The 27000-nt window shown below is 49.8% G+C and overlaps 1 protein-coding gene across 3 annotated transcripts in view; it reads right to left on the bottom strand.

Annotated features, from left to right (window-relative positions):
- Nucleotides 1-26622, bottom strand: part of AKT2 (AKT serine/threonine kinase 2) — a gene marked incomplete at both ends in the record, with an annotated part of 30767 nt that extends 4145 nt beyond the window's left edge. For 2 of the 3 annotated variants that reach the window (XM_080703312.1, XM_080703313.1), the window contains 7 exons: nt 52-120; nt 1558-1623; nt 4413-4544; nt 4918-5071; nt 17824-17935; nt 19337-19465; nt 26577-26622. In XM_080703312.1, the coding sequence (XP_080559438.1) occupies nt 52-120; nt 1558-1623; nt 4413-4544; nt 4918-5071; nt 17824-17935; nt 19337-19465; nt 26577-26622 (708 nt within the window). Of the gene's footprint in view, nt 1-51; nt 121-1557; nt 1624-4412; nt 4545-4911; nt 5072-17823; nt 17936-19336; nt 19466-26576 lie in introns of all 3 variants that reach the window. The other variant, XM_080703311.1, reaches the window with a different exon arrangement.
- Between the last annotated feature and the right edge of the window lie 378 nt (nt 26623-27000).

Genomic DNA, 27000 nt, shown 5'->3' with positions numbered 1-27000 from the left:
GCCTCCCCCACACCCTGGAGGGCGACGCCCAAGGGCGAGGCTGCGGCTCACCTCCCCGCCGTTGGCATACTCCATCACGAAGCACAGGCGGTCATGGGTCTGAAAGGCGTACTTCAGTGCCTGCGGACAGGGGCAGAGGGCAGCTGGGGTGGGAGGCGGAGGGAGGAGGCCGAGTCTGCCTGTCCACTCGGCCCTGGCCTGGGATGCGGTTGCAGATGTGTGTGGATCCCAGGCTTGGCCAGGGGAGAGCACGTGCTGAGCAACCAGGGCTGCTTGACTGTCCACCTCTTGTTCTAACAGAACATGTCCATCAATCAATCAGTCAGTCAGTCTCTCTCTCTCTCTCTCTCTCTCTCTCTCTCTCTCTCTCTCTCTCTCTCTCTCTCTCTCACACACACACACACACACACACACACACACACTGCATGCTGTGCCTAAGTATAGCAATGGCTTTGGAGCCACCTTCAAATACAAGATGAACAAGCTATTGAACAAAAAACAGTAGTTTGTTCTACTATGTTCTAAATGTGAGGAGCCCTGGAGTGCGTTCCTCAAACAGGCCCTGGGCTCCCCCTTGGCTCACAACAACTCTACAGTTCTGTCTTGTAAACTGAGGTACACTTCATGAGATTTCATCTGAACAACACTGAGGCTTACAAGAACACCTGGACAGCAACTAAGTTAAGTGGCACACAAGCCACCCTCGGCCAGGTCCATTTATTTATTTATTTTCCCCTCAGTACTGGGGATTGAACCCTGGGGCATTCTATCTCCGAGCTATACCCCCAGCTCTATTTTTTATTCCTTATTTTAAAACAGGGTCTTACTAGGTAGCCAAGGCCATCCTTGAACCTGTGATTCTCCCCAGCCTCCAAAATATTGGGATTTTAAGCATGTGCCACCATACCTGGCTCGATTGATTATTTATTTTTGGAGTACTGGGGATTGAACCCAGATGCATTCTACTTCCAAGCTACCCCCGGAGCCTGATTTCATTTCCTATTTGGAAACAGGGTCTCAGTGGGTTGCTGAGAGCCTTACAAAATTGCCAATGCTGGCTCTGAACCTGCGATCCTCCTGTCTCAGCCTCCCAAGTATTGGGATTACAAGCATGCGCCACCATGCCTGACTAATCTAGTCCATTTGACCGATGGCCAAAGATGACTCCCAAAGAGGAATCTACTTGGCCTGAGTTGACAAGCAACACAATGGTGACACATCTGCTTCTATGATATTTTAAAACTCAAACAAAAAAATCAATCTTCCCACTTGGACCAGCTGGTTGGTCCCCTAGCCCCTAAAGACAGGAGCCTGGCTCTCCTGGGGCCATCATGTAATGAGTGTCTCCAGTCAGACAAGGTGTCTATGTGAAGCCACGGCTGTGAAGAAGCTGTCCGCCCAGTGCCTCGATCCAGGCAAGCCCAGCATCACCTCACCCTGCCTGCCTGGCCTACACCTGGCTGTGCTCTGCAGTGGCAGGTTTGCAGCTTTCCTGAACTTGTCCCAAAGGGCTGTCCTCGCTGCCCCCTGCTGCCTGAAAAGAGGAGTGCAACTCACAGTGAGGAAGGGGTGCCTGGTGTTCTGGAGGACCCGGCTCTCAGTGACGGTGTGAGCAACTTCATCCTGCAGACAGAGAGTGTGGGTGAGCAGCGGCAGGCAACACCATGCCCACCCCGACCAGGCACGGAGGAGCAACATTCTGGAGAAACACACCACTGGGAGACACAGGAGCAGAATGAATTAGAGGTGTAGAACATGGCCATTTGCAAGCCCACACAAGGATAATCAGGGGCTCTATTAAAACAACCGGCTTAGCTGGGCGTGGTGGCGCATGCCTGTAATCCCAGCATTCGGGAGGCTGAGACCAGAGGATCCGGTTCGCTGACAGCCTCAGCTACTTAGTGAGGCCCTCCGCAACACAGTGAGACCCTGCCTCAAAATAAAGAATAAAAAAAAGGGCAGGGGGTGTAACTCGGAGGTTGAATACCCTGGGTTCCAGACCCTAAAAAAACAAACAAACAAACAAACAAACAAAACAAAACAACAACAAAAAAAAAACAACTTTGAGAATAGTCAATTTTTTTGGGGTTTTTTGTTTTTATTTTGTGGTACCGGGGACAGAACCCTTCTACCTCCGGGCTACACTCCCAGACCTATTTTATATTTTATTTGGAAACAGGGTCTCTTAAGCCAGAGAGGCTGGCTTCGAACCTGCGCAATCTTCCTGTCTCCGCCTCCCAAGAGCGGAGATTATAAGTGTGCACCACCACGCCCGGCTCAATGCAGGTTTTATAGTTAGGCTTCCAACACCAAAACACAAGGCAACAGTAACATCCTACTATTGCTTGGATCTTTTTATAAGGCTGGCAGGGGGAGATAATGAAGAGAAAACTCAGGGGTGCTCTACCTTTGAGCTATATCCCCAGACCTTTTCAGTTTTTGAGACAGGGCCTTGCTAGTTGCCCAGGTTGGCCTTGACATTTTGATCCTCCTGCCCCAGCCTCTAGAGCGGCTGGGTTACAGGTGTGCACCGCTGTTCCTAGCCTTTTATTCTGAACCCCAAAGACCATTTGTGGAAGGCTTGGGAAGCGGTGGGGCTTTTAGGAGGGAGGGCCAAGGAGAAGGCAGGTAAGCCACTAGGGATGCCCTCGGAGGGGGCCTTGGGTGCCCAGCCCGTTCTCTTTCTGCTTCCCAGCTGCCGTGGGTGAAAAGCCTCCCGTGCCACATGCCTCCACCATGGCATTACTATGCTGTCATGGCCCCAAAGTGAGGCCAACGGACCACAGACTAAGCCCCCTGATACTGCGAGCCCAAAAAAACCTTTCCCCCTTAGAACTGTTATCTCAGGCACCTCATCACAGTGATGAGAAGCTGACTACCACACAGCGGAAAAGGGAGGCAAGCAGGCACAGCCCCCGAGGCGACACACGATGTGGGAAGCAACAGCTATAAAGTGTGCTGGCCCAAAAAAGAAACTGGGTCTAAGCAAGGCTCTCTACTACAGCCGCCTTCTCAGGGCGTGCTTCTCACATTGCCCATATCACATGCCTGGGAACCTGCAGAAATGCAAATTATTGGGCCCCAGCCCAGCCCCACTGAGTCAGAAACTCCTAGGCGGGGCAGCCCTGCCTCAAGCCCTCTGGGCAACTTGAACACAAGCCCAAATTTGGTGTCTGACTGACAACAGGACCACAAGGAGCGCTCAGCTCCTTCAACCACCTACAGCAACCTAGGCACTGACTCCCCCAGGGGGCGCTATCCCCAGGGGCATTTGGGGGTGTCTAGTCATGCTTGATTATCACAACTGAGGAGGCCGGACTGGCTTCCATGGGTGGATGCAAGGGTGCTGTCACACCTGCTCCCATGCACAGCACAGCCCCCTGCAGCGGAAGATGATGTGGCTCGAAACATCAGTAGTGCTGAGGCCAAGAAGCCCCACTTGGACCACACATAGTAGGAATGAATAGTTACTTTTGTTGGACATGATCACAGAAGTATATGGTTATATTCTTTAGATTAGTCATCTGTAAAGATATATTTTTAAGTATGTATAGGAGAAATGACATGTCTTAAGATATGCCTTAAAACACTCCAGAAACAAAATAACAAGGGGGAGGGCAGAACTAATGAAACAAGATTGGCTGTTAGCAGCTAGAACTGAATGATGGCTACATGGCAGTCATTCTATTTATTTTTCTTCTTAAAAATTTGTGTTTAGCCAGGTGTGGTGATGCACACTTGTAATCCCTGTACTTGGGAGGCTGAGACAGTAGTATCACAGGTTCGCAGTCAGCCTCAGCTACTTTGTGAGGCCCTGTTTCAAAATAAAGAACAAAAAAAGGTCTCGGGGTATAACCTGGAGGTAGAATGCCCCTGGTTCGATCCCCAGTACACAAATATGTTTGCTGTGTGTGGTAGTAAAGCTACTCAGGAGGCTGAGACAAAAGGATTCCAAGTTTAGAGGCCAACCTGAGCAACTTAGTAAGACCCCTTAAAGAAAAAAAAAAGATGGGAGGCCACTGTGTTGGACTGAGCTCCTGATGGGCCCCAGCAGACAAGACTAAGCAAACGAAGACACTAAAGTGCCACAAAAGAACACGAAGCCATTAAAGTAACAGCTAGATCCCAACACAGACCGATTCTTCCTGAGAACAGGAGGCCTGGGTTGGAGTGAACACGTTTCTGTTTTAAACCCACCGGAGGAGTCCCCAAGTCACCTGATGGCAACCAATCCCTTTTTGTTGTTGTTCTGCTTCTTTTTCCTACTTTACAAAACCCACCGTTGTGCAAATGCCTGACAGGAACGCTCATTCTATTTTGCAGAATGAGCAATTTGCAAATCACAAACAAAAGCCAGTAAGACCTAAAACCGAGTTAGCTGTCATCCGGTCCTGACATCCCCGAGAGCCCACCTTGGCAATGACGACCTCCTTGCGCAGGATCTTCATGGCGTAGTAGCGGCCGGTGGCCTTCTCCCGCACTAGGATGACTTTGCCAAACGTGCCCTTGCCGAGGAGTTTGAGATAGTCAAAGTCATTCATGGTCTGCAGGCGAGGAGAGAGCAGAGTGGTGAGTGCCCAGCACTCAGCCCTAGAATTGGAGGAAATTTTAACATAGAAAGAAGAAAACCCAAAGACCTATGCAGGGTAGGAAGGGAGCTCTGTCCTGACGCTCTGTAGACCCTGCACTCCCAGTCACAGCCCTCCAGGCCTCCTCTCTTCACAGCTTCCCAGGACAGAGCCATAGCAGTTCCACCAGGGAGGCCCCCTACCCCAAGGGCACAGAGCAACCCAGGCACACCCACAACTGGAACCCACACCTTCCTACAGGTTTGCTGGACCCCTGCACATCTGTTCAGAAGCCAAGGGAGGCCGTGCCTGCATAGTGTCACCTCCTGGCCGCCCGCCCCACACGTACCACTTTGGCCCGTGCCTTGCTGACCGCCACCTCCATCTCCTCGGCTGCAGAAGAATCACTGGGGGAGCCACACTTATAGTCCACGGCGTCCTCACCTGGGCCCCGCTGCTTGAGGCTATTGGCGACCATCTGGATGGCCCGCATCCACTCTTCCCTGTGGGGGAGACACACGAGTTTTGGGCCTGGTGGCCAGGAGAGCTGAAGACCTCCGCCCTGCCTGGCCACAGTCACACCCCCTCCAGTACATGAGTAATGACCAACAGCAATGACTGGACTCATCTGAGGACTTTGGCAAGATCTGTCTGAGCCAGGGAGAACTCATAAGACGTGGCTAAACTTCAAAGACCTCTGGCTGCAGCAGGTGGCAGAGGGCTGGAGAGGAAAAAGGGGGAAAGTCCCTCCCAGGATCAGCCTGGCCCAAGCACCCTGCAGCCAAAGAAGGGAGACACTTTTGTTCACTGCCGTGGCTGCCCTGAGCCTGGAATAAGGGCAGATCTGTGTGCGCCTATGAATTTCTGCAGAATAAATGACCAGCTCAAGTTTACAAGTCACTGATGTTTTGTTTAAAAAAAAAAAAAAAAGGAAGCATTTAAGATCAAAGCAGCGGAAGCCCTGGTGAGGCCAGAGCTGCCAGCAGGGGATAGGTCTGCTGAGGAAGGGAGGGTTGGGGCCTGGCAGGGGAAGACAAAGTGGTGGGCAGGAAAGTGGGTCCCAGCAGATTGGAGCCTGGTTTGAGAACAATAAAGTAGCTCAGTAACTTAGTTGGAAGTTGTTGGGGAAATTTTTTTCTTTTGGTACTTGTAAACTATTATTTGTCTAATGACCACAGACTGAAAAGATTAGGCTGAATGACACTAAATCATGCACATTCCCCCATTTGTAACTCATCGCATGGCAATTTTAGGTGGTTCAACCCAATGCATTTGAGCCTGTGTATTTTGTGTCTAGAAAATAGTCATCTGACAAGTGGGAAACAGAAGACGTTCACTATGAGAAAATTCAAAGAGGGTAAGCAGGCACCTCCCAAGCCTCAGACCAGAGGCTGACATGAGCCACAGTGATGCAGCCCCGACAGGAGCCAGGACCGAGAGGCCCAGCCCTTGGTGCCGCCCTCCAGGCCGCCCAGCATCAGCTGCTGCCTCTCCTGGCTGCTGTGACATGGAGGTCCCAGCCAAGACCCACGGGACACAGTGATGGGACCAGGCCGCTGAGCATGAGCCTGTCCACCCTGCTTAGGCTGTCCTCGTCCTGGGCTCCATTTCCTCAGGTGTCAAGCAGGCCTACTTCTATTTCCATCATCCAATGGCACATTTTCAATCTGTATGTGTGTGTGGGGGGGGTGCTGGGGAGGGAACCCAGGAGGCATTCTAACGCCGAGCTACACTCCCAGCCCTATTTTTAATTCTTTTTTTGGTAGTAATGGGGGTGGAACCCAGGGGCTTTCTACCTCCGGGCTATGCTCCCAGACCTATTTTTTATATTTTATTTGGAAAAAGGGTCTAAGTTGCTGATCACCTCACTAAGTAGCTGAGGCTGGCTTCAAACCTGTGTGATCCTCCTGTCTCAGTCTCCCAAGAGCGGGGATTACAAGCGTGCACCACCACGCCCAGTTTATTCTTTATTTTGAAACAGGGTAAATGCTGGGATTATAAGCACATACTACCTCGCCTGGCTCCAATTTTTTTATTCTTTATTTTGAAACAGGGCCTAAGTTGTGGAGAGCCTAAGTGGCTGAGGCTATTGGTGAACCTGGATCCTCCTGTCTCAGCCTCCCAAGTACTGGGATGACAAGTGTGTGCCACCATGCCTGGTACATTTTCAATGTTTGACATTGTTGGAACACAGAAGCATCTTATAGTAGCAGCCTGTCTTCACTTAATTGGACACTGCTACTTTTTGGTGTTCTATAAAATAATGGTGGGTCTTTCAGATGGTGCCATCCACTTCACACAGGACTGTCACAGAGCAGAGAGAACACACTCGAAACGTCTACACAATGAGAGACGCTGCACTGAGGTAAGGAATGAGGCAGGTCTGTATGTGGAGCTGGAATGATTGAGACATCATACATGAAAAAAGAAAAGTGAACACTGAAGCATTCTGTGCTACTGGAGTTAGAAAATAAAGCCTTCCTGCTCACACGGGTTTGCATAAGCATAACTGCCCCCAGGCAGAAGAGCTGGGACTTGGAAGGGAAAAGGCCTCTAGTAAGTACTCAGAGAACTCACTCGTATTAACTACTCTTTCTGCCTGCATTACAAAAGAGGAAACTGAGGAATAGGTTAAAAAACACATGCAAGGAGCCGGGCGTGGTAGCACAGGCTTGTAATCCCTGTGCTTGGGAGGCTGAGACAGGAGGATAGCACAGATTCGAAGCCAGCCTCAGCTACTTAGTGAGGCTCTAAGCAACTTGGTGAGACCCCGTTTCCAAATAAAATATAAAATAGGTCTGGGAGTATAGCCGGAAGGTAGAAAGCCCCTGGGTTCCACTCCCAGTACCACCGCCCCCCCCCAAAAAAAAAAAACATGCAAGAAAAGCTGCTACTCTCCATGTCTGGTAGATGGACAACAGGCCTGTAGTCTTCCCTGGGGTCAATGGGCAGGCAGGTTTTTTTTTTTTGGTTTTTTTTTTGGTGGTACTGGGGTTCCTGGAAGCCCTTCTACCTCCGGGCTACACTCCTAGACCTATTTTTACATTTTTATTTGGAAACAGGGTCTCTTAAGCCAATGCTTGCAGCTGGCTTCGAACCTGCGCGATCCTCCTGTCTCCGCCTCCCAAGCGCGGGGATTACAAGCGTGCGCCACCACGCCCGGCTTTTGTTTTTTTTTTTTTTTTTCAGTACAGGGGATGGAACCCAGGGACATTCATTCTACCTTTGAGCTACACCTCCAGACCTATTTCTAATTCTTTATTTTGAAACAGGGTCTCACTGAGTTGCAAAGGGCCTAAGTAGCTGAGGCTGGCCGTGAACCCTGATCCTCCTATCCTGAGGCTGGCCGCGAACCCTGATCCTCCTATCCCAAATGATGGGATTATAAGTGTGTGTCACCACGCCCAGTGGCAGGGCAGTTCTTGCTCAGCTCTGTGGCTTGCTGAACCAAGCAGAAATTAAGCCAAGCTGCCCTTAATGCACAGAAGCCTCTGCCTTCTCAAACTGGCCTCATCCCCACAAGATCACACTTTTTAAGACAGATGTATGAACATCATCATTATTATTATTTCTTCTTCTCCTTCTCCTCCTTCTTGTGTGGTACTGAGGATTAAACCTAGGGGTTTAATTTGCTGAGGGCCTTACTGAATTGCTGAGGCTGGCTTTCAACCTGCGATCCTCCTGTCTCAGTCTCCCAAGTACTGAGATTACAGGCATGTGCCACTATACCTGGCTTCATTCTTTGTAAGACAGATGCATAAATATCAAGTGTTGACATGCTGCTCTTGCCCACTCAAGCAGAGTCTGGGGTCCCTACTATATGGTACTAGGGATGAAACCAGGAGCATTCTACCTCCAAGCTATACCCCAGCCCTATTTTTTATTCTTTATTTTGAAACAGGGTTTCACTGAGTTGCAAAAGGTCTAAGTAGTAGCTGAGGCTGTCCTCGAACCGTGATCCTCCTGTCTCAGCCTCCCAAATGCTGGGTTTATAAGTTGGCACCACCACGCCTGCTGAGGGTAAGGATTTTTATCTACTTTGAACATGGTATGCCTGCAGTAACTGCAGGTGCAAAGTAGGCATTCAGGTAGTGACTGAGCCAGGTGAAGTTCGCATGGTCCCAGGGCCTGCGCACAGCAAGGCCAGTGCACACCCAGACAGAGCCTGTTGTCTTCTTCCCTCCCTGAGTCGAGGCTCCAGCCAGCATTTCTCCACAGGCTTTAACCTATGCTCCCTTTGGAACAAACCATACCCTAAAACGCAATCCCTGTATTAACATTTCTGTTTTCCAAAAAGGGGGAGGGTAGGAACACTCCCATGATATGCTTTATTAACTATAGTGGGCCTCTAGAAATTTTAAAAAAGCTCTTTTTTTCTCTGGGTACTGGGAATTGAATTCAGGGGTGCCTTGCCACTAAGATTTTTATTTTTATTCCCACCATATGTGTGTGTGTTAGACAGAGATGGAGAGAGAGAGAGAGAGAGAGAGAGAGAGAGAGAGAGAGAGAGAGAGATAGATATAAAAGGAAGAAAAGAGAGACAGACACAGACACACTGGGAATTTATCCCCATGCTTGGGAGACTGAGACAGAAGGATTGCACAGGTTTGAAACCAGCCTCAGCTACTTAGTGAGACCCTGTTTCCAAATAATATATAAAATAGGTCTGGGAGTATAGCCCAGAGGTAGAAAGCCCCCTGGGTTCCACCCCCAGTACCATCAAGAGAAAAAAAAAAACACAAATCTCCTAGGAGATGTCTAATATAGGATTGTCATATGAAAAAAGTGGGCTGCAGGCTGAGATGCACACATGATGTCTCCTTTGCTGAAAAAGCAAGGAGCCGAGAGAGCACAGTGGCCCAGACACAGCTGAGGGCTGCTCCACATGGGGACCAGCAGCCCAGCCCTGCTCGGAGACAAGCCACCCCTTCTAGCCTGCTCCCTCCTCCGTGGACTGGGCGAGACAGGGCTGGGCTGCATCACGAGAGCACCCTGCACATGGTCGAGGCCGAAGACACCCTAAGCTCACCCACCCACAGGGCTGGAGCTGCCTTCCTGACAGGGGCTGAGGAAACCTCCCAGGATGAGGGAGGTGGGTCGGGGGTAACTGGGGCTCTCCTGCTGCCTGACCAGCCACCAGTCCAGTTCCAAGTGGACCGAGGTTGCAGGCTTGCAGCACTCAGAATTCCAGAGGAAAAGCAAAGGCCTCTGTCCAGGGCACTCAAGGGTTTGCAACATGGTGTCTGGGGCAGAGGGGAGCTCCCACCAATGCTGGGGCTTGATACCTCCCCTCACAGACACCACCCCTCTCTTCTTCCTGACCACAGTGAACGGCCAGCTCCAGAGTGTAGTGTTCTGACGCGGAGCTGGGGGCAGGCGTGGAGCCACCTGCCCATCCTGCCTGGGCCCCCCACTGTGGCTGCCTCTCCCCGGAGCAGAGGCCTGGGCGTCAGGAACCGGGGAAGCGCCAGCCTCCATTCCTAGATGAGGCCAGGAGGATGAAGCAAAGGCTCTCCCTGGGACATTGTGCCTGGAGCTCAGGAGTGAAGGAAAGGAACACTGCCCTCTGGACGCTGTGGTCTGGCCCGCCTTCAGCCAGGGCCCCCACTCGCCCCACCACCACCAGGCTGTGTAGGAAACAACTTCTCTCATTCTCCCAACGTCATTCCACAAAAAGGGAGACTGAGGCACAGAGGGCTGAGGTGTGCCCGCTTCCATGGCCACCAAGCAACAGCCCAGGAACACAGATGAGGCATTCCTGCCTCGCCCAGGAGCTCTTCTCCCATGGGGGTACTTTTCAGAACCTTCTCATGCCTCACGTAGTGGCTCAGGGCCAGGGGAGGACATGCGGGGAATCCGCACAACACCACACAGGCTGCTGACTTGTAAAGCAGGCGCTGGGGGTCATACAAGGGAGTCATGAGATGCTGGGTATAAAAAGAAGGCTTGTAATCCCAGTACTTGAGAGGCTGAGACAGGGGGATCGCAGGTTCTCAACCACAGTTTACTTACCCGCAATTAAACACAGTCCAAAAAAAGTTGAATGGGAAATTTGAGAAATAATTCATAAGCTTTAAGTGCCACTCACCCTCTCAAGTACTGTGAGAAAATCTCCCATCGCCATGCTCATCCCACCTGGGACATGAGTCGTGGCTGCCAACGTGTCCATCCTGGATACACTTACTACCCACTGCACACCACTGAGCCTTCTCAGTGACCAGATCGACTGCAGCGGTACCAAAGTGCCTGTGTTCAAGCGTCCCTTACGGGGTGTGGCCTGTCACCATACCTAGGTTATTCACCTCACTTCATCTCACATCATCTTCATGAGGCAGGTGAGTACGATCCTGTGTGTGTGTGTGTGTGTGTGTGTTACTGGAGACTGAACCCAGAGGCCTTCTACCTTCAAGCTACACGTCCAGCCAGATTTCATTCTTATTTGGAAATACAGTTTTACTGGATTGCTGAAAATCTCACTACTTGCTGAGGCTGTCCTCAAACCTGTGGTCCTGTCTCAGCCTCCCAAGTACAGGGATTGATTATAGGTGGGTGCCACCACGCCCAGATTAATAAAATATTTTGAGAGAGACCAAATTCATATACCTCTTTTTACAGTATATTTAAACTGTTCAATTTTATCATTTTTTTTAAATTAATTTATTATATTATTTTTTTTTGGTAGTACTGGGGTTCCTGGAAGCCCTTCTACCTCCAGGCTACACTCCCAGACCTATATTTTATATTTTTATTTGGAAACAGGGTCTCCTAAGCCAGCGCGCGCGGCTGGCTCCGAACCTGCGCGATCCTCATGTCTCTGCCTCCCAAGTGCGTCACCACGCCTGGTTCAATTTTATTATTGGTTATTATTACTGTGCTTAATTTATAAATTAAACCTTATTATAGGTATGTATAAGAACAAACACAGAACTGGCATGGAGGCACAGGCCTGAGATTCCAATACCTGGGAGACTAAGACAAGAGTACTGCAGGTTCAAGGCCAGCCTCAGCAATTTAGCAAGACTTTCAGCAACCTGGCAAGACCCTGTTTAAAAAAAAGCATCGAGCTGGGGATGTAGCTTGGACATAAAATACTCCTGGGTTCGATCCCCAGTATCACATAAAAATAAATAGGGCTGCAGGTATAACTTGGAGATAGAATGCTCAAGAGTTCTGTATCTAGTACTGAAAAATTATTAAATAAATAGATAATACGGCTGGGGATATAGCCTGAAGGTAGAATGCCCCTAAGTTTAAACCCCAACATGGATGGATGGACGGACAGAAGGAGGAAGGGAAGGGAAGGGGAAGGAAGGGTAGGGTATACCATAGGGTTTGGGTCTACCCAGTGTTTTGGGCATTCACTGGGGGAGGGGGTTGGAATATATCCCCTCAGATATGAGAGTACTAACATAGCAAGGCATGGACCAGACAGAAACCCCTTCTCAGGATGAATTGGGGGTTGCCAACATGTCCTCCTCCAACTTCAGCAGGAAGAGCTGACTGCTGGTCTGGTGGGGAGAGTGCCTCCCCTATGCATGGCCCAATTCTGACCCAGAGGGGCATCTGTGGCTGGAGGGCATTCAGGGTCACTCCCTGCTCATAGACAGCCTTGGTTGTGAAGAAAAGTACAGTCCTTAAAATTATACCTGACTCACAGAGAGAGACAGAGACAGAGAGAGACAGAGAGAGACAGAGAGAGAGACAGAGAGACAGAGAGAGAGACAGAGAGAGAGAGAGAGAGAGAGAGAGAGAGAGAGAGTGTGTGTGTGTGTGTGTGTGTGTGTGTGTGTGTGTGTGTGTTACTGGGGATGGAACCCAGGGGCATTTTATCTCCAAGCTACACTGCCAGCCCTATTTTTTATTCTTTATTTTGAAACAGGGTCTCACTGAGTTGCAAAGGGGCTCAACTAAGTAACTGAGGTTGTCCGCAAAAGACAATCGTCCTGTCTCAGCCTCCTGAATGCTGGGATTACAATCATGCACCACCACGCCCAGCCCCAGCCCTATTTTTATTCTTTATTTTGAGTCAGGGTCTCACTAAGTTGCAGAGAGCCTCACTAAGTAGCTGAGGCAGGCAGTGAACCTGTGATCCTCCTGTCCCAGCCTCCCAAGGACTGGGAATACAAGTGTGCACCATCATGCCTGGCTGAGAATTAGTTTTAATTATTCATTTGATAAACATTTATGTTTATGAGCATCTATTTATGTGCCAGGAAAAAATAAATAAATATAAAAGGTCACATGTGGTAGATAGGTGCTCTGAAGAAAAATAAAGCTGGGTACGGGTAAGAGTCATGGGGTCAAGATGGGATGCTCTGAGAAGGTGACATCTGAGCAGAGACTTGGCAGAGGCAAGGAGACAGCTGTGATGGTATCTGAGAAGGGATCCTAGGCAAGGGGGAAGAAATGCTGAGGTGGGAGACAGGAGTATGCTCACAAAGAGACCGGTGCTGCCCAGTGACGGCGCTAGTGCAGTAAGACTGGAGAGCAGCAAGGCCCTGGAGTTTATTCCAAGAGAAATTAAAAGCCATTCAGACTTATGAGAAGAGAAATTACATCAAAAGGATCACACTAATCCTGAGCAGCACATGCCTATACTCCTAGTACTTGGCAGGCAAAGACAGGAGAATTGCAGGTTTAAGGCCAGCCTGGGCAATTTAAGTAAGCCCTTCTCTCAAAATAATAAGGGCTGGGAGCCAGGCGTGTTGACACATGCTTGTAATCCCAGTACTTGGGAGGCTGAGACAGGATGATCATGGTTCGAGGATAGCCTTAGCTACTTAGTGAGGCCCTTTGCAACTCAGTGAGACCTGTTTCAACATAAAGAACAGCCGGGTGTGGAGGCGCACTTTTGTAATTCCAGTACTTGGGAGGCTGAGACAGGAGGATTTGGATTTGTGGCCAGCCTCCCTACTTAGTGAGGCCCTCTGCAACTTAGTGAGACCCTGTTTCAAAATAAAGATAAAACTAGGAGTGGGGGTGTAACTTGAAGGGAGAATGCCCAGTATCACCCCCAGCGCCACCAAAAAAAAAAAGAAAGAGAAAAATAGGGCTGGGGGTGTAGCTCGGAGGTAGAATGCCCTGTGTTCCAATCCCTGTACCACAAAATGAATAAATAAAATAAAATAATAATAAAAATAAGGGCCAGCCAAGGGTGTACCTGAAGAGTGCCCCTGGGTTTGATCCCCAGTGCTAAAATTAAAAAAAAAAAAGAAAAGATCACATTACTCCAATATATTGTATTAAGCGTCCCTACCAAGATAAGGAGTCTGTAAACTTTTTCTGTGAAGACCCAAAGAATACACTTTCAGTTCTGCAAGTCATAGTCTCGTTACAGCTATTAAACTCTGCCTAGCCAAGTGTGGTGGCAGACCCCTGTAATCCCAGTACTTACGAGACTTAGACAAGAGGATCACAATTCACGGGCAGCCTCAGCTATTTAGTGAGGCCCTTTACAACTCAGTGAGACCCTGTTTCTCACTGAGATATATAAATAATAAGGGCTGGGAGCCAGGCGTGGTGACGCACACTTGTAATCCCAGTACTTGGGAGGCTGAGTCAGGAGGATCACAGTTTGAGGATAGCCTTAGCTACTTAGGCTCTTTGCAACTCAGTGAGATCCTGTTTCAAAATAAAGAATAAAGCTGGGCATTTTATTCTTTTATCTATTTTTTATTTCAAAATAAAGAACAAAGAACAAAAAATAGGACTGGGGGTATAGCTCAGAGGTAGAAAAGAAAAAAGAAAAAAGAAAAAAGAATAAACAGGCTTGGTAGTATTAGAATGCCCCTGAGTTCCATCCCCAGTACCAAAACAAACAAACAGTAACACAATAAAAACCCCACCTACGCTAATGGCAGGGCAAAGCAGCCACAGCAGTCACACACAAATGGACAGGGTCATGTTCCAATAAAATTTCACTTACCAAAACAGAAGACAGGGCTGCAAGGCTTCCCATGCTGCTAGATACCTAACTTCTGGTTTACAGGAAAGAAAGGCACGGAGGAACAAAGGGAACAACGCCAAGGGCAGCACCATGACACCCGTCGACAACAACAGGCAGCTGGCAGGAGAACCAGCCTGGCGTGTCAAGAACCTCAGGGTCTTGGGGCGGGGGAGACAAGAGGACGAACTAGATTCAAAGAGGCCAAAGAGACACTAGGTACCTTAAATGAACTCTAGTTTTAAAACGCTTTTTAATATAACTAGGGAAGTTCAAGTATGGCATGGCTAAGAAAATATATATTGCAGGATGAGTTTCCCTTGCCCAAAATGCTTGAGAACAGAAGTGTTTCTAATCTTGGATTTCTTTGGATTTGGGAACTTTCGCACAGACTTAACCATATGGTTCAGCATCTCTAACCTAAAAGTCTGAAATATACCAAAATCTGAAACTTTTTGAGTGTCACATTGGTACTCAAAAAAACATGGATTTTGGAATATTTTACATTTCAGATTTCCAGATCAGGGATGCTCAAGCTGTGTAATCATCTCAGGTGTGATGACAATAAATATTATGACTTTGATAGAGAAAGTCTTTACTCACAGCAAAGTGTCACAAAGTATGAACAGAAGTTCAAGATTTGGCACACAAAAAAAGTAAGGCAAAACAACAACAGAAGATTCAGCATAGGCCAGGAAAGCGAGGCAGACACGGCAAATGACGAATGTATGAATCCAGGTGCAGGCTACCTGCAAACTCACGCACTGGACATGTTTTTGGTAGTGCTGGGGACTGAACCCAAGGACCTTTCACCTCTGAGCTACACCCCTAGCCCTGTTTTTCTGGTTTGAAACAATTTCTCACTAAGTTACTGAGGGCCTCATTAAGTTGCTGAGCCTGGTCTCAAATCTGCAATCCTCTTGTCTCAGCCTCCCAAGTACTAGGATTACAGGCATAGGCTACTATCCTTGGCTGTGTTATACTCTTCTTTCAGCTTTTCTGCACAAGAGATAAGCTGCCAGTGGGGTGGGCCCTGCAGCATCTAGTGTCCAGCTACCGGTATGCCCTCAGGTCTGCTCTGCCACCCTGACTATCCCCAGGTTCAGGGCATCCAGCAACCTCCAGTGGGGCAGAGCAGTGAGGAGAGCATGGCCAGCCATGGGCAGAGCAGAGGGTGCCTTCCACTTGCTGGGTTTCTGGCTCACCCCCCCCCCCCACCCAAGGGCTAGGCCAGAAATCTGGAGTTTGGTCTTTCTTGGGCTCAGCCCAGCATTTTCTCTCCAGCAGCAGCAGAAGATGGTAAGAAAAGGAAGAAGGCAGGGCCTTTCTGGCCCCCACAGTCTTAGCAATGGCAGTCTCCCTACACTGAAGGGCATGTTATCTTACGAACAGGGAAACTACATCATCTCTTTTGCCTACTAAACCATTCTGCTGGCTCCCCACTGCTCCCTTTCCAGGCTTGCAAACTGTGTGCCAGGTACTGCTGAATCAAGGGCTTCCTGTTTATCATTCCCTTGAATCTCTTAACAACCCTGTGACAAACCCCAATCTATTAAGTGCCTGCCAAACCCTGCAGGGATCTCCATTTGGGGGGGCCAAAGCCCTGGCTGGACTCTGCAGCTTCAAGCGCCTCCACTTCCCCTCTCCTGAGACTCCTGCCGCTTGACTCTCTGCTGCCCCAGAGCCCTCTGTGGTCCCAGGGATGCATAAGCTGCTTCCTTCCAGGCCTCTGCATATCCTGGCCAGTCCCTTTCCTGGACCTCTCTCCTCCCTATCTCCATGGCCAACTCCTATCTATCCTTGACAGCTCAACAATCAAGTCCTGTGCGCCTGTTAGTCTAGATTTGCTATTGCAGCCACCTATATTTTCAACTGAGTAATAGCTCAGCTGGCCTGAGATGGTAATTCTGTTCCCCTTGGTGGGGCAAGTATATTTTTAACCTTGGGGGATATGTACTCATAATTACAATACAGATTGTGGTAATGTCTTATATTTTTTTTTGTAGGCTCTAGAACTGTACTGTCCAAGAGGGTAGTCACTAGTCACATATGTAACTATTGAAATTAGAAGTAAATAAAATAAAAATTTAAAGTGCCAGGCTTGGTGGTACATACTTGTAATCCCAGCAGGAGGCAGAGACCAGAGGATCGTGGTTCACAGACAGCCTCAGCTACTTAGTGAGGCCCTTCGCAATTCAGTAAGACCCTGTTTCAAAATAAAGAATAAGCTGGGTGTGATGGTGCACACTTGTAATCCCAACATTCGGGAGGCTGAGACAGGAGGATTGCGGTTCACAGACAGCCTCAGTTACTTGGTGAGGCTCTTTGCAACTCAGCGAGACCATTTTAAAATAAAGAACAAAAAATAGGGCTGGAAGTGTAGCTCGGAGGTAGAATGCCCCTGGGTTTCATCCCCTATACTGAAGAGGAAAAAAAAAGGAAAAAAAGAAATTTCATACCTGAGGGGATTCCACCCAGGGCATTCTACCTCAGAGCTATAACCCCAGCCCTATTTTATTCTTTATTTTGAAACAGGGTCTCACTAAGTTGCAGAGGGCTTAAGTAGCTGAGGCTGGCTGCGAACCTGTGATCCTCCTTTCTCAGCCTCCCAAGTACTGGAATTACAATTGTGCCCTACCACATCCAGCTGCCACATTTCAAATGCTTGATTAGGTACCTATGGCTACTGGCTCCAGTACTGGATGGTGCAGAAAAGGAACACCCCCATCACAATGGGAAGTTCTCTCACATGGTCCTATTTTAGGTTTCTCTGGGTGAACACAAATAAGCAAAAGGAGTGTTTCCCAAAGTGATGTCCAAAAGGACAAAGTGAGAGGAAGAACATTTGCTGTTCATTACAAAGGGCTATGTTCCCTAATATACAAAGAGCTTTCAAATATGAGTAAGGAAAAGATCAACTACCCAATAAAGAAAAGTGAAATGAACAGACAGTTCAGAAAAGGACACTTACTTTGCCTTTAAGGGTCAAACTAACCCAGAGAGAGAAAGAAACCATGAGGTACAAATTCCCACTACTCAGACTTGTCATAATCCAAATTTTTTTTAAAACACAAGGCTGTGGGAACACTCTTAAATACCCCCTGATCGAAATATCTCTCAAAATGCAGGCTGGGAGCTGAGCGTGGTGGTGCACGCTTGTAATCCCAGCACTTGGGAGGCTGAGACAGGAGGATCGCAGGTTCTCGGCCAGCCTCAGCTACTCAGTGAGGCCCTCTGCAGCCCGTTGTAGCCCTCCCCTGCACACCAGGTATGGCTGTTCTCAAAATGCAGGCAACGGAGGCCCAGACACACCTCTCATCTGGAGAGTCTACGTGGAAGGTCCTCTCGATGACCGTGGTCCACTGAAGGCAGCGTATGACAAAGGTGTTGGGCCTTGGCCTCTCGGTCTTCATCAGCTGGCATTCTGCAGGGGGAGGAAGAATGAGAGGACGACCTTGCCCACCTGCAGCCTGCTTGTCCTTGCCCTCACAGGGTCTAGTAGTGTGAGAGATGGCCAGACCACCAGGGTGACAACAGCAGTCAGGGTGGGATGAGTGAAGCCCACAGGAGGCATCCAACCCAGCCCGGGGCACCAGGAGGACTTTCCTGAGGAAGGGGCACTGCTGACCTGAGCCCTGAAGGCAAAGGGAAGTGTCAGTCGGACAGAAGGGACGCAGCGCACAATAGTCCAGAGGTGGGCGGAGCCCAACATGCATAGCCCTGAATGTGAGGAGGGAGGAGAGCTGTCTCAGGCTGAGAGACAGCCGGGGCCAGGCTGTGAAGGCCACGGTGAAGGAAGCTGGGCAGACTGTGACAGATCCTACTAGATACCACGAAGGGGGAGACTGGAGGCCAGAGCCCAGGAAGAGGCTGCGTCAGGCCCCTGTTGGAGAGGATGGGCAACGGCGAGTGCAGCCCGGACAGAGGAGAAAGGCTCAGTGGGGAGGGGAGACGCAGCTGGGATCAGGCCTCTCGCCTGGTATCTAGGCACAGCCATCTGAGATCAGACAGTGAGGAAGACGAGGTAGAAGGGTAAAAGGGAAGGGGGACTAGAAGGTCGGTCTGGGACATGGTGGGTGAGAGGGGCTTACAGGACACCCAGGACACATCAAGAAGCTGCTAGGGACAGGCTGGGGATCCCAGGGGAAAGCTAGGGCCGTCAGCTCTTGGGGAGAACAGCCAGGAGAGACTTTCTATAGAATAGCACGGGGACTAGGCTGGGATCCGGAGACCCTGGAATGTGGCCTGGAAAGAGCTGCGGCAGAGACCTGGGGAGAGGGTGGGGATGGGCAAGGGGTGGCGGTGGGGATGGGGATGCCTACAAAACATTCTTAGCCGGTACAACAAGAACATGGTACCGACCACATCAGCAGGGAAGGAAGGAGGGCAGGACTGTTCTCTTAGGCTCAGGCAAGGCCTTTGGGTTTGAGAAGCTGGTCTGGCTAGAGAACACCACTTTGAGTATCACAGAGGGAACCAAGGACATGAGGTGGGCCCTGTGGTCAGCTGATTGGAAAGCCATGACCCCCCAGGTTAGAAAGACAGAGGAAGGAAGCTGTTTCTAGAGCAGGATGCGTCACCAGCTGGACCCAGGACCAGCTAGAGCTGGGGCCAGGGCAAGGTACAGAAATGCCCTGGTTTCTTTTTCTCATTCTGTCTCCCCCTAGAACCAGCTGACAAAGAGGGACAGCAAGGGTAGGTGGGAAACGGATCAGAGGGCAAAAACAGATCTAGACGGGCCTCCATCTTCAATGACTCGATCCCAGGTGCCCTCAAGCCCTGCCAGCCATTCTCTGCCTTCTGGCCTGCTTGGCCTGAAACACACCTGCTACGGAGAAGTTGTTTAAGGGGGGTAAAGTCTGGTCAGGGGCCTCGGGCCTCTCCTTATACCCAATGAAGGAGCCATCACTCTTCAGAAGGAAGTACCGGGGCCTCCAGGTCTTGATGTATTCACCTGAAATGAGGCAGGGGAAAGGGAGGTCAAGGCAAGCTGAGCAGCGTCCCAGATTGCAGATGGGCAGCCAGTGTGATGGCGACTCACAGAAGACACCAAAGCAGGGGGAGGGTGGACCAGAGGGCCTCTCCCAGGGGAGCCCTTGAGGTGACCCTGCTGACGCAGGCGGGGCACTGGGCGGGCTTGAGTGATCCACAGGAATGACTGTGCCTGTAAGGAAGGCACCTGCAAAAGTGTCCCAGGGCACTAGCTGCAACCAGCAGCAAGCCAGCTTTGCCAGGTAGCCCCACCCTAGGGAGGCCCAGGCTGCCAAACACACATGCCCTGTGTCCTTGTTCAGGCCAAATCCCATGGGCTCGGCTCATATTCACCAATAGAGCAATGTAGGTAGATCAAGTGTCAAAATTCTTCTGTTCAGGTGGGCCGTAGCTGCTACCATACCTTTCAAGAACCCCTCAGCCCTTCCTATTATTGTGAAGGCCAAGAGCCATGAAGGAGTCTGGTGCAGAACCAGGCGCCTACAGCCACATGTGCACGCCCGCCCTGTCTCTCCCTCCCTCCCTCCCTCTCTCTCTTCTCCCTCTCTCCTTTCTTCTCCGTCTCCCCCTCCCCTCTCCCCATGGGCCTGTTCCTCAAAGGGCTCATGGTTAAAATAGGCTGGTGTAACATACATCCATACAAAAACTGTTATATTTGTATATAACAAATGTCCACAGCAGCATTATTCACAACAGCCCAAAAGTGGAACAACTTAAATGTCGATCAACAATGGATGGATAAACTAAACGTGGTGGATCCAAATAGGAAACTATTTGGTCATAAAGAGAAATAGGTACTGATACATTCTACAATGTGGATGAACAATGACTTATACTAAGTGAAAAAGCAATGTACATTCAGTAGAATGTGTACTTCAAAAGCCAGGCGTGATGGCGCACGCTTGTAATCCCCGTGCTTGGAAGGCAGAGACAGGAGGATCGCACAGGTTCGAAGCCAGCCTTGCAGGCTTAAAAGACCCTATTTCCAAATAAAAATATAAAATAGGTCTGGGAGTGTAGCCCAGAGGTAGAAGGGCTTCCAGGAACACCAGTACCACCAAAAAAAAAAAAAAAAAAAAAAAAAAAAATCCAGGCGTGTGCCACGCTTGTAATCCCAGCGCTTGGGAGGCTGAGACAAGAGGATTGCTTAGGTTTGAAGCCAGCCTCAGCTACTGACTAAGGCTCTCAGCAATTTAGTAGACCCTGATTCCAAATAAAGTATAAAATAGGTCCTGGGAGTATAGCCCGGAGGTAGAAAAGCCCCTGGGTTCCACCCCCAGCACCACAAAAAAAAAAAAAAAAAAAAAAAGAAAGTGTACTTCAAGCAGGGCATGGTAGCGCACATTTATAATCCCAATACTTGGGAGGCTGAGAAGGAGGATCACAGGTTTATAGCCAGCCTCAGCTACTTAGCAAGGTCCTCTGCAACTTAGTGAGACCCTGTTTCAAAATAAAGAATAAAAAATAGGGCTGGGGTAGCTCAGAGGTAGAATGCTCCTGGGTTCGATTTCTAGACTCACTAAGGGGAAAAAAAGAAAGTGTACTTTACATTTGAAATTTTCATCCTCTCCTACACTAACAATGCACAGCAGGATGCTCTAATGACAGGGGGTTCCTACCAACCAAGTGATCATGAGGGTACAAACACCCTTTCAGGATAAAAATATTCAGCAAGCTAGAAACAGAAGAGACATCCTTAGTATAATAAAGAGCATGTATGAGAAGGCAGCAGCTAACATTATACTCAGTGAAGAGGACTAGAGTCTCCCTCGAGGGTCAGCAGCAAGACAAGGGTGCATGTTTTCATTGCTGCTGTGTCAAACTGAATTAAAGGTATCAATGAAAAAGAAGAAGTAAAGCCACCTTTATTTTGCCGATAGCATGATCCTATATAGAGAAAATCTATTATCTACAAAGAATTTACAAAATACTCAGACATAGTGGCGCACACCTGTAGTCCCTACTCAGAAGGCTGAGGCAGGAGTTTGAGCCCAAGACTTCAAGGTCAGCCTGAGCAACATAGTGAAGCCCCAATTAAAATAAATAAATAAATAAATATTAGAACTAGTGAATTCAACAAGATCAACAAACACCTTTGCAACTCAGTGAGACCCTGATTCAAGATAAAGAATAAAAAACAGAGCTGGGGATGTAGCTCAGAGGTAGAATGCCCCTGGGTTCCAGCCCCAGTACTGCAAACAAAACAAAACAAAACAGATCAACAAGACAGGTGTACTGGTGTGCACTTGTAATCTCAGCATTTGGGAGGCTGAGACCAGAGGACCACGGTTCGTGGACAGCCTCAGCTACTTAGGCCCTCCGCAACTTAGTGAGACCCTGTTTCCAAAAAAAAAAGAATAAAAAATAGGGCCGGGGGTATAGCTCAGAGGTTAAATGCCCCTGGGTTCCATCCCCAGACCTGCAAAAATAAATAAATAAATAAATAAATAAATAAATAAATAAATAAATATTTTTAAAAAGAATAAAAAATAGGGCTAGGAGTGTAGCTCAAAGGTAGAATCCCCCTGGGTTCCATCCCCAGTACCAGGAGAAAATCAACATACAAAATCACCTACATTTCTTTGTGTATGTGGTACTGGGGATGGAACCCAGGGGCATTCTATGAAACAGGGTCTCACTAGGTTAATAAGAGTCTTACTACTTGCTGGGGCTGTCCTCAAACCTGTGATCCTCCCGCCTCAGCCCCCCAAGTACTGGGATTATAAGAGTGTGCTGCCACACCTGGCTCGCTACATTTCTATAAAAGAGCAGCAAACTATCCAAAAAGTAAAAATTTTAAAAAATTTAGCTTACAGAAGTCTCCAAAAATAATAAAATTTTAAGGAAAAATCTAAGCAAAAGACTTTCACAATATAAAACGCTGACCATTTGGGCATGATGGTGCACGCCTGTAATCCCAGTATTTGGGATGCTGAGTTAGGAGGATCACAGACTTGAGGCCAGTGTATATGATAAAATAAAAAAGAGGACACCAGTCACAAAACGCCGCATATTGTATGCTTCCGTTTATATAAAGTGTTCAGAGTGGCTGCCAGACACTGGGAGGAAGGGAGTTTAGAGACTGACTGCTAATGGTACAAAGTTTTCTTGTGGGGTGATGAAAATGTTTTGGAACTAGAGAGAGGTAACAGTTACACAACACTGTGAATGTACTAAAGGCCACGGAAATGTACAATTTAAAATGGTGAATTTCATGTTATGTAAATTTCACCTCAGGATTTTTTAAAAAGAAAAAAAAGACAAAAACTAAAACACCTCATCTAGGTGCCTGCAGTTAGAGGAGCAATTAGTGCCTGAGAGAGAGTGAGGCACGGGTCCTCTGGGGATTGTCTTGTTCTAGCTTTTTTTGTGTGTGTGGTACTGGGGATGGAACCCAGGGGCATTCTATACCCTAAGCTCTATATTTTATTCTTTATTTTGAACAGGGTCTCACTGGATCGCATAGGCCTCACTAGCTGGGGCTGTCCGTGAACTGCGATCCGCCTGTCTCAGCCTCCCAAATGCTGGGGTTATAAGCGTATGCCACCACACCTGGCTGTCTTGTTCTATTTTTTTATCTGTACACTAAAAATAGTGGGGAGATGATGACCCAGGTGCCTATCTGTAGTGTTTCAAACTTTAGTAACAAGAAAAACCTAGACTCAAATGAAAAGTAGCCTCATGGTCTTACTCCTGCTTACGTATGAGGACCCTGAGGAGGAGCCTCACCTATCAAGGCTCACACTTGTCACTACCTGGGCGAGCGAGCACTGGTGACTGGAGCCCACTCTTGACCACTGAATGAGCTGTCAGCCTCTGCACTGGCAGAAGGGCCCACACGGAGCTGGCAGAGGGTGGGCATCTGCTAATGGTGGTGGTGTGCTAGGCTGTGCCACGAGCAGGACACGTGTGTGGCATGAGGGACTTGAGCTGGGCATGTTCTCTGACCTGGCTAAGTGAGAGGCAGCCTGCAGACCAGGCCTCAGGGGCCCGGGTCCAACCTCTCTCCTACCTCCCTGTTCAACCTCGAGCAATCGTTCCTGCTGCTGCCCTGTAAGATGGCAGCCCCCTAACAGGGGCAGAGCCCAGGAACCGAGCAAGCACTTGATGGCCAGCAGGGGCTGGGGGATATGTAGAGCAGCAGTCACCTCGCTTGGCCCATCTCTGCCAGCGCTGCTCAGATGGGCACCGGGGAAGCCTGGAGTACATAAGCACCCGTACACGTGGGTCTGTGTGTGCTGTGCAAACCCAACGCAGGTGTGTCCAAGATGGGCCACCCCAGCACACAGAGCCAGGCCTGCAGCCCCTAAAGAAGAAACGGAGATGGAGAAGCCCTTAAGGAGACTCAACTAATGCCATCAGCCGAGTCAAGGCCAGAGACAAGCTCCTCAGCCTTTAACAGCACCTGAGACCAAGGAGTCACGGGCCTCAGAAAATCAAGCAGAGAGACAGGAGTCCAAGACTGTGGCACAACCTAGTATATTTGCACCACACACAATCCCAAGTATTCATTCAACAATCATCTACTGAGTACCTACTGTATGACAAACACTTTTTTTTTTTTTTTTTTTTGCTGTACTGGGGATAGAACCCAGGGGCATTCTACCTCCAAGCTATACCCTACCCCCTATTTTTTATTCTTTTTTATTTTTTTTTTTTTGATGGTCTGGGGATGGAACCCAGGGACATTCTACCTCCAAGCTACACCCTCTGCCCTATTTTTTATTCTTTATTTTGAAACCGGGTCTCACTGAGTTGCAGAGGGCCTCACTAAGTAGCTGAGGCTGTCCGCGAACCGCGATCCTCAGGTCTCAGCCTCCCGAATGCTGGGATTACAAGCATGCGCCACCACGCCCAGCTCTATTCTTTATTTTTGAAACAGGGTCACACTGAGTTGCAAAGGGCCTCACTAAGCAGCTGAGGCTGTCCACGAACCACAATCCTCCTGTCTCAGCCTCCCAAATGCTGGGATTACAAGCGTGAGCCACCATGCCCGGCTAACAAGCACTTTTTAAGGTGCAGGGGACATCACAGTGAGCAAGCCATGTGAAAATTCCTGCCCTTATGTTGCTGACAACATCAGAGGCTTGGGCTGTTAACCCATTTTACAGATGTGAAAAATGCTCAGACAAGTGGCTTGCACACTGCCACACTGAGAGCAAGAAGCAGAGCCAAGGTTAGAAGCCTGACATCTTCAAGGCTCAGAAAGTTCTGCTGACAGTCCCTGTCTAGGGGCTGGGCTCAGGTGTCTTGAATATTGCCCTGCCCAGAAGTAGGTCCCCTCTGCTTGTTCTGATGGGGAGGCCTGGCCCAGGTACGGCCTCTGCACAGGGTTCCTCTCCTGGTTTCCCAGGGACAGCCCCATCGGCCACCTGCTTCTTCAAACATGATTCCCTGGCTATCTCTTCTGCCCAGGTGCCCCTGCACCAGTGAACTGTGGGGCTCACTCCCCTGCTTATGTAGGGTCTTTGTTTTTGAGGGGGGAGGATACTGGGAACTGAATCCAGGGGTGCTCTAACACTGAGCAGACCCCCAGGTCTTTTAAGAAATTTTTGAAATTTTGTGTCAAGGTCTCACTAACTTGTCCAGGCTGGTCTCTAACTTGCAATCCAGCCTCTGACGCCTCAGCCTCCTGAGTAGTTGAGATTACAGGTGTGCACCACTTTCGGGTATTTATGCCAACATCCTCTTCTCAGTAAAGCCCCTGTGACCCTTCAAAGTACCGTGCTCTTATGCCAGGCGTGGTGGCACACGCTTGTAATCCCAGCATTTGGGAGTTGGCAGTTCGCAGACAGCCTCAGATACTTAGTGAGGCCCTGTTTCAAAATAAAGAATAAAAAATAGGGCAGGGGGTGTAGCTCGGAGGTTGAATACCCTTGAGTTCCATCTCCAGACCCACACACACACAAAGAAAAAAGTACGATGCTCTTAGCCAAGCCACACTGCCCGACTCTCATTCTCTGGATTTACTGCACATGCCACCACTGGACACGCACGCCTGCCAGCGTACCACCTGCCCCATGAGGACAGGAATGTTGCCTGTTCAGCTCGCTGCTATATCCCCAGTTCAGCTTACTGCTATATCAGCCAGTGCCTGGCCCACAGGGGCTGCCCCACAAGTGAGTGTTGGGTGAATGAATGAAAGTGCATGGACAGCAGCCACAGCCAGGTCTGGCCCCTTCCTCCCCTAGACGGTCAGAACATGCTTCTTCCTGTCTGCTCCCAGCATCACATGGCAGCTGGATCAGGGGACAGGCAGCCTTGGGGTCTCAAGGTCGAGTCTCTTCACTAAGGCCTCAGCATCCCATCATCAGGTCCCACCCCGCCTGACGATACCCCAGGGCTTCCTACCGCCTGCAGGGTAAAGCCAAGACCGGAGGTGGCTCACAGGGCCCGACCTGGTTGATCTCCATCAGTCTTCTGCCCCACCTCCTCTGCCCAGCCTGCTCACTCGGCTCCAGCAGTGCCAGTCCTAGAAAACCCCAGGCATGGGCTCTGCATGAGCCTCGGGTCCCATTCCCAGCACTGCAAGAAGGGAAAAGACCTAGCAGGACCCTTCCTCCTCCACACCTTTGTCCAGCCTCTGAGGGGCTCGCTCCCGCGTCTCCCCCAGGCTTGCCTGCTGTCCGCAAAGCCTCCCCTGGCCAGCCCTCGTTCCTCGACTTCCACTTCCCATAGTGCACTCCTCACCGCCTCATGTGATATGCCTACTCGTTCCTTGTCCCCACTCCCCCAGGAATGTGAACTCCACGAGGTGCCACCTTGTCCCAGAGGCTGGGACGATGTGCTCCACCAGTCAGGAGTACTGGCTGACTCAAGATGTGGAATACTGCCTTGCTGTGTGACTTCAGTCTAGTGACCTCCCAGTCTGAGGTGCGGTTTCCTCACCTATAAAGCAAGGCTGTGAAGGGGCTCACTAGACCTGGCCTGTGGGCTGGAGACCTGGCACGAGTGGGTCCACAGCTCCCTGCCCAGGTCCTGAAGGGGAGGGCTATGGTGCCTCCCCTCTCAGGGTGCCAGACAGAGCTGGGTGGAGGGGGAGACACAACCCAGGGGGTACAAGCTGCCCTTACCACGCTTGTGGAGCCAGCCTTCTTTGATGACAGATACTTCATTCATGGTGGCAGCGTCACACGCTGTCACCTAGCTTGGGACAGCTCAGGGCAGCAGGACATGCAGGAGGCGCTGTGGACAGAGTACAGTCTGCAAGACAAGAAGTAGCCCGTCAGAGTGGGAGGGGTCCTGCCCCAGCCCTGCCCCCCAGGACACTCAGACTCTGAAGCCCTCCAGCTTGCTCTGGGCCAGGCATGGCCAGAGAGGGTGGGGGAGCCCAGCCAGTGCTCAGGGTCCCCTAGATGGGGCAGTGGAGCCCCCAGCACTTGAGCCCCTTTCACCCCCTCAGCGGGGAGGCACTGAGGTAGCTGTGGCCCTGCCCCCTGCGTCACTTCCAGGCCCCAGCACTGAGGTAACCCAGGATGAGTCACTCAGCCGTGGGCA

This window comes from Muscardinus avellanarius (genome assembly GCF_963383645.1).
Source record: "Muscardinus avellanarius genome assembly, chromosome: 10".
NCBI lineage: Eukaryota > Metazoa > Chordata > Mammalia > Rodentia > Gliridae > Muscardinus > Muscardinus avellanarius.
The sequence above is the reverse complement of the archived record's forward strand: the minus strand, read 5'-3'. Positions and strand labels throughout refer to the sequence as shown.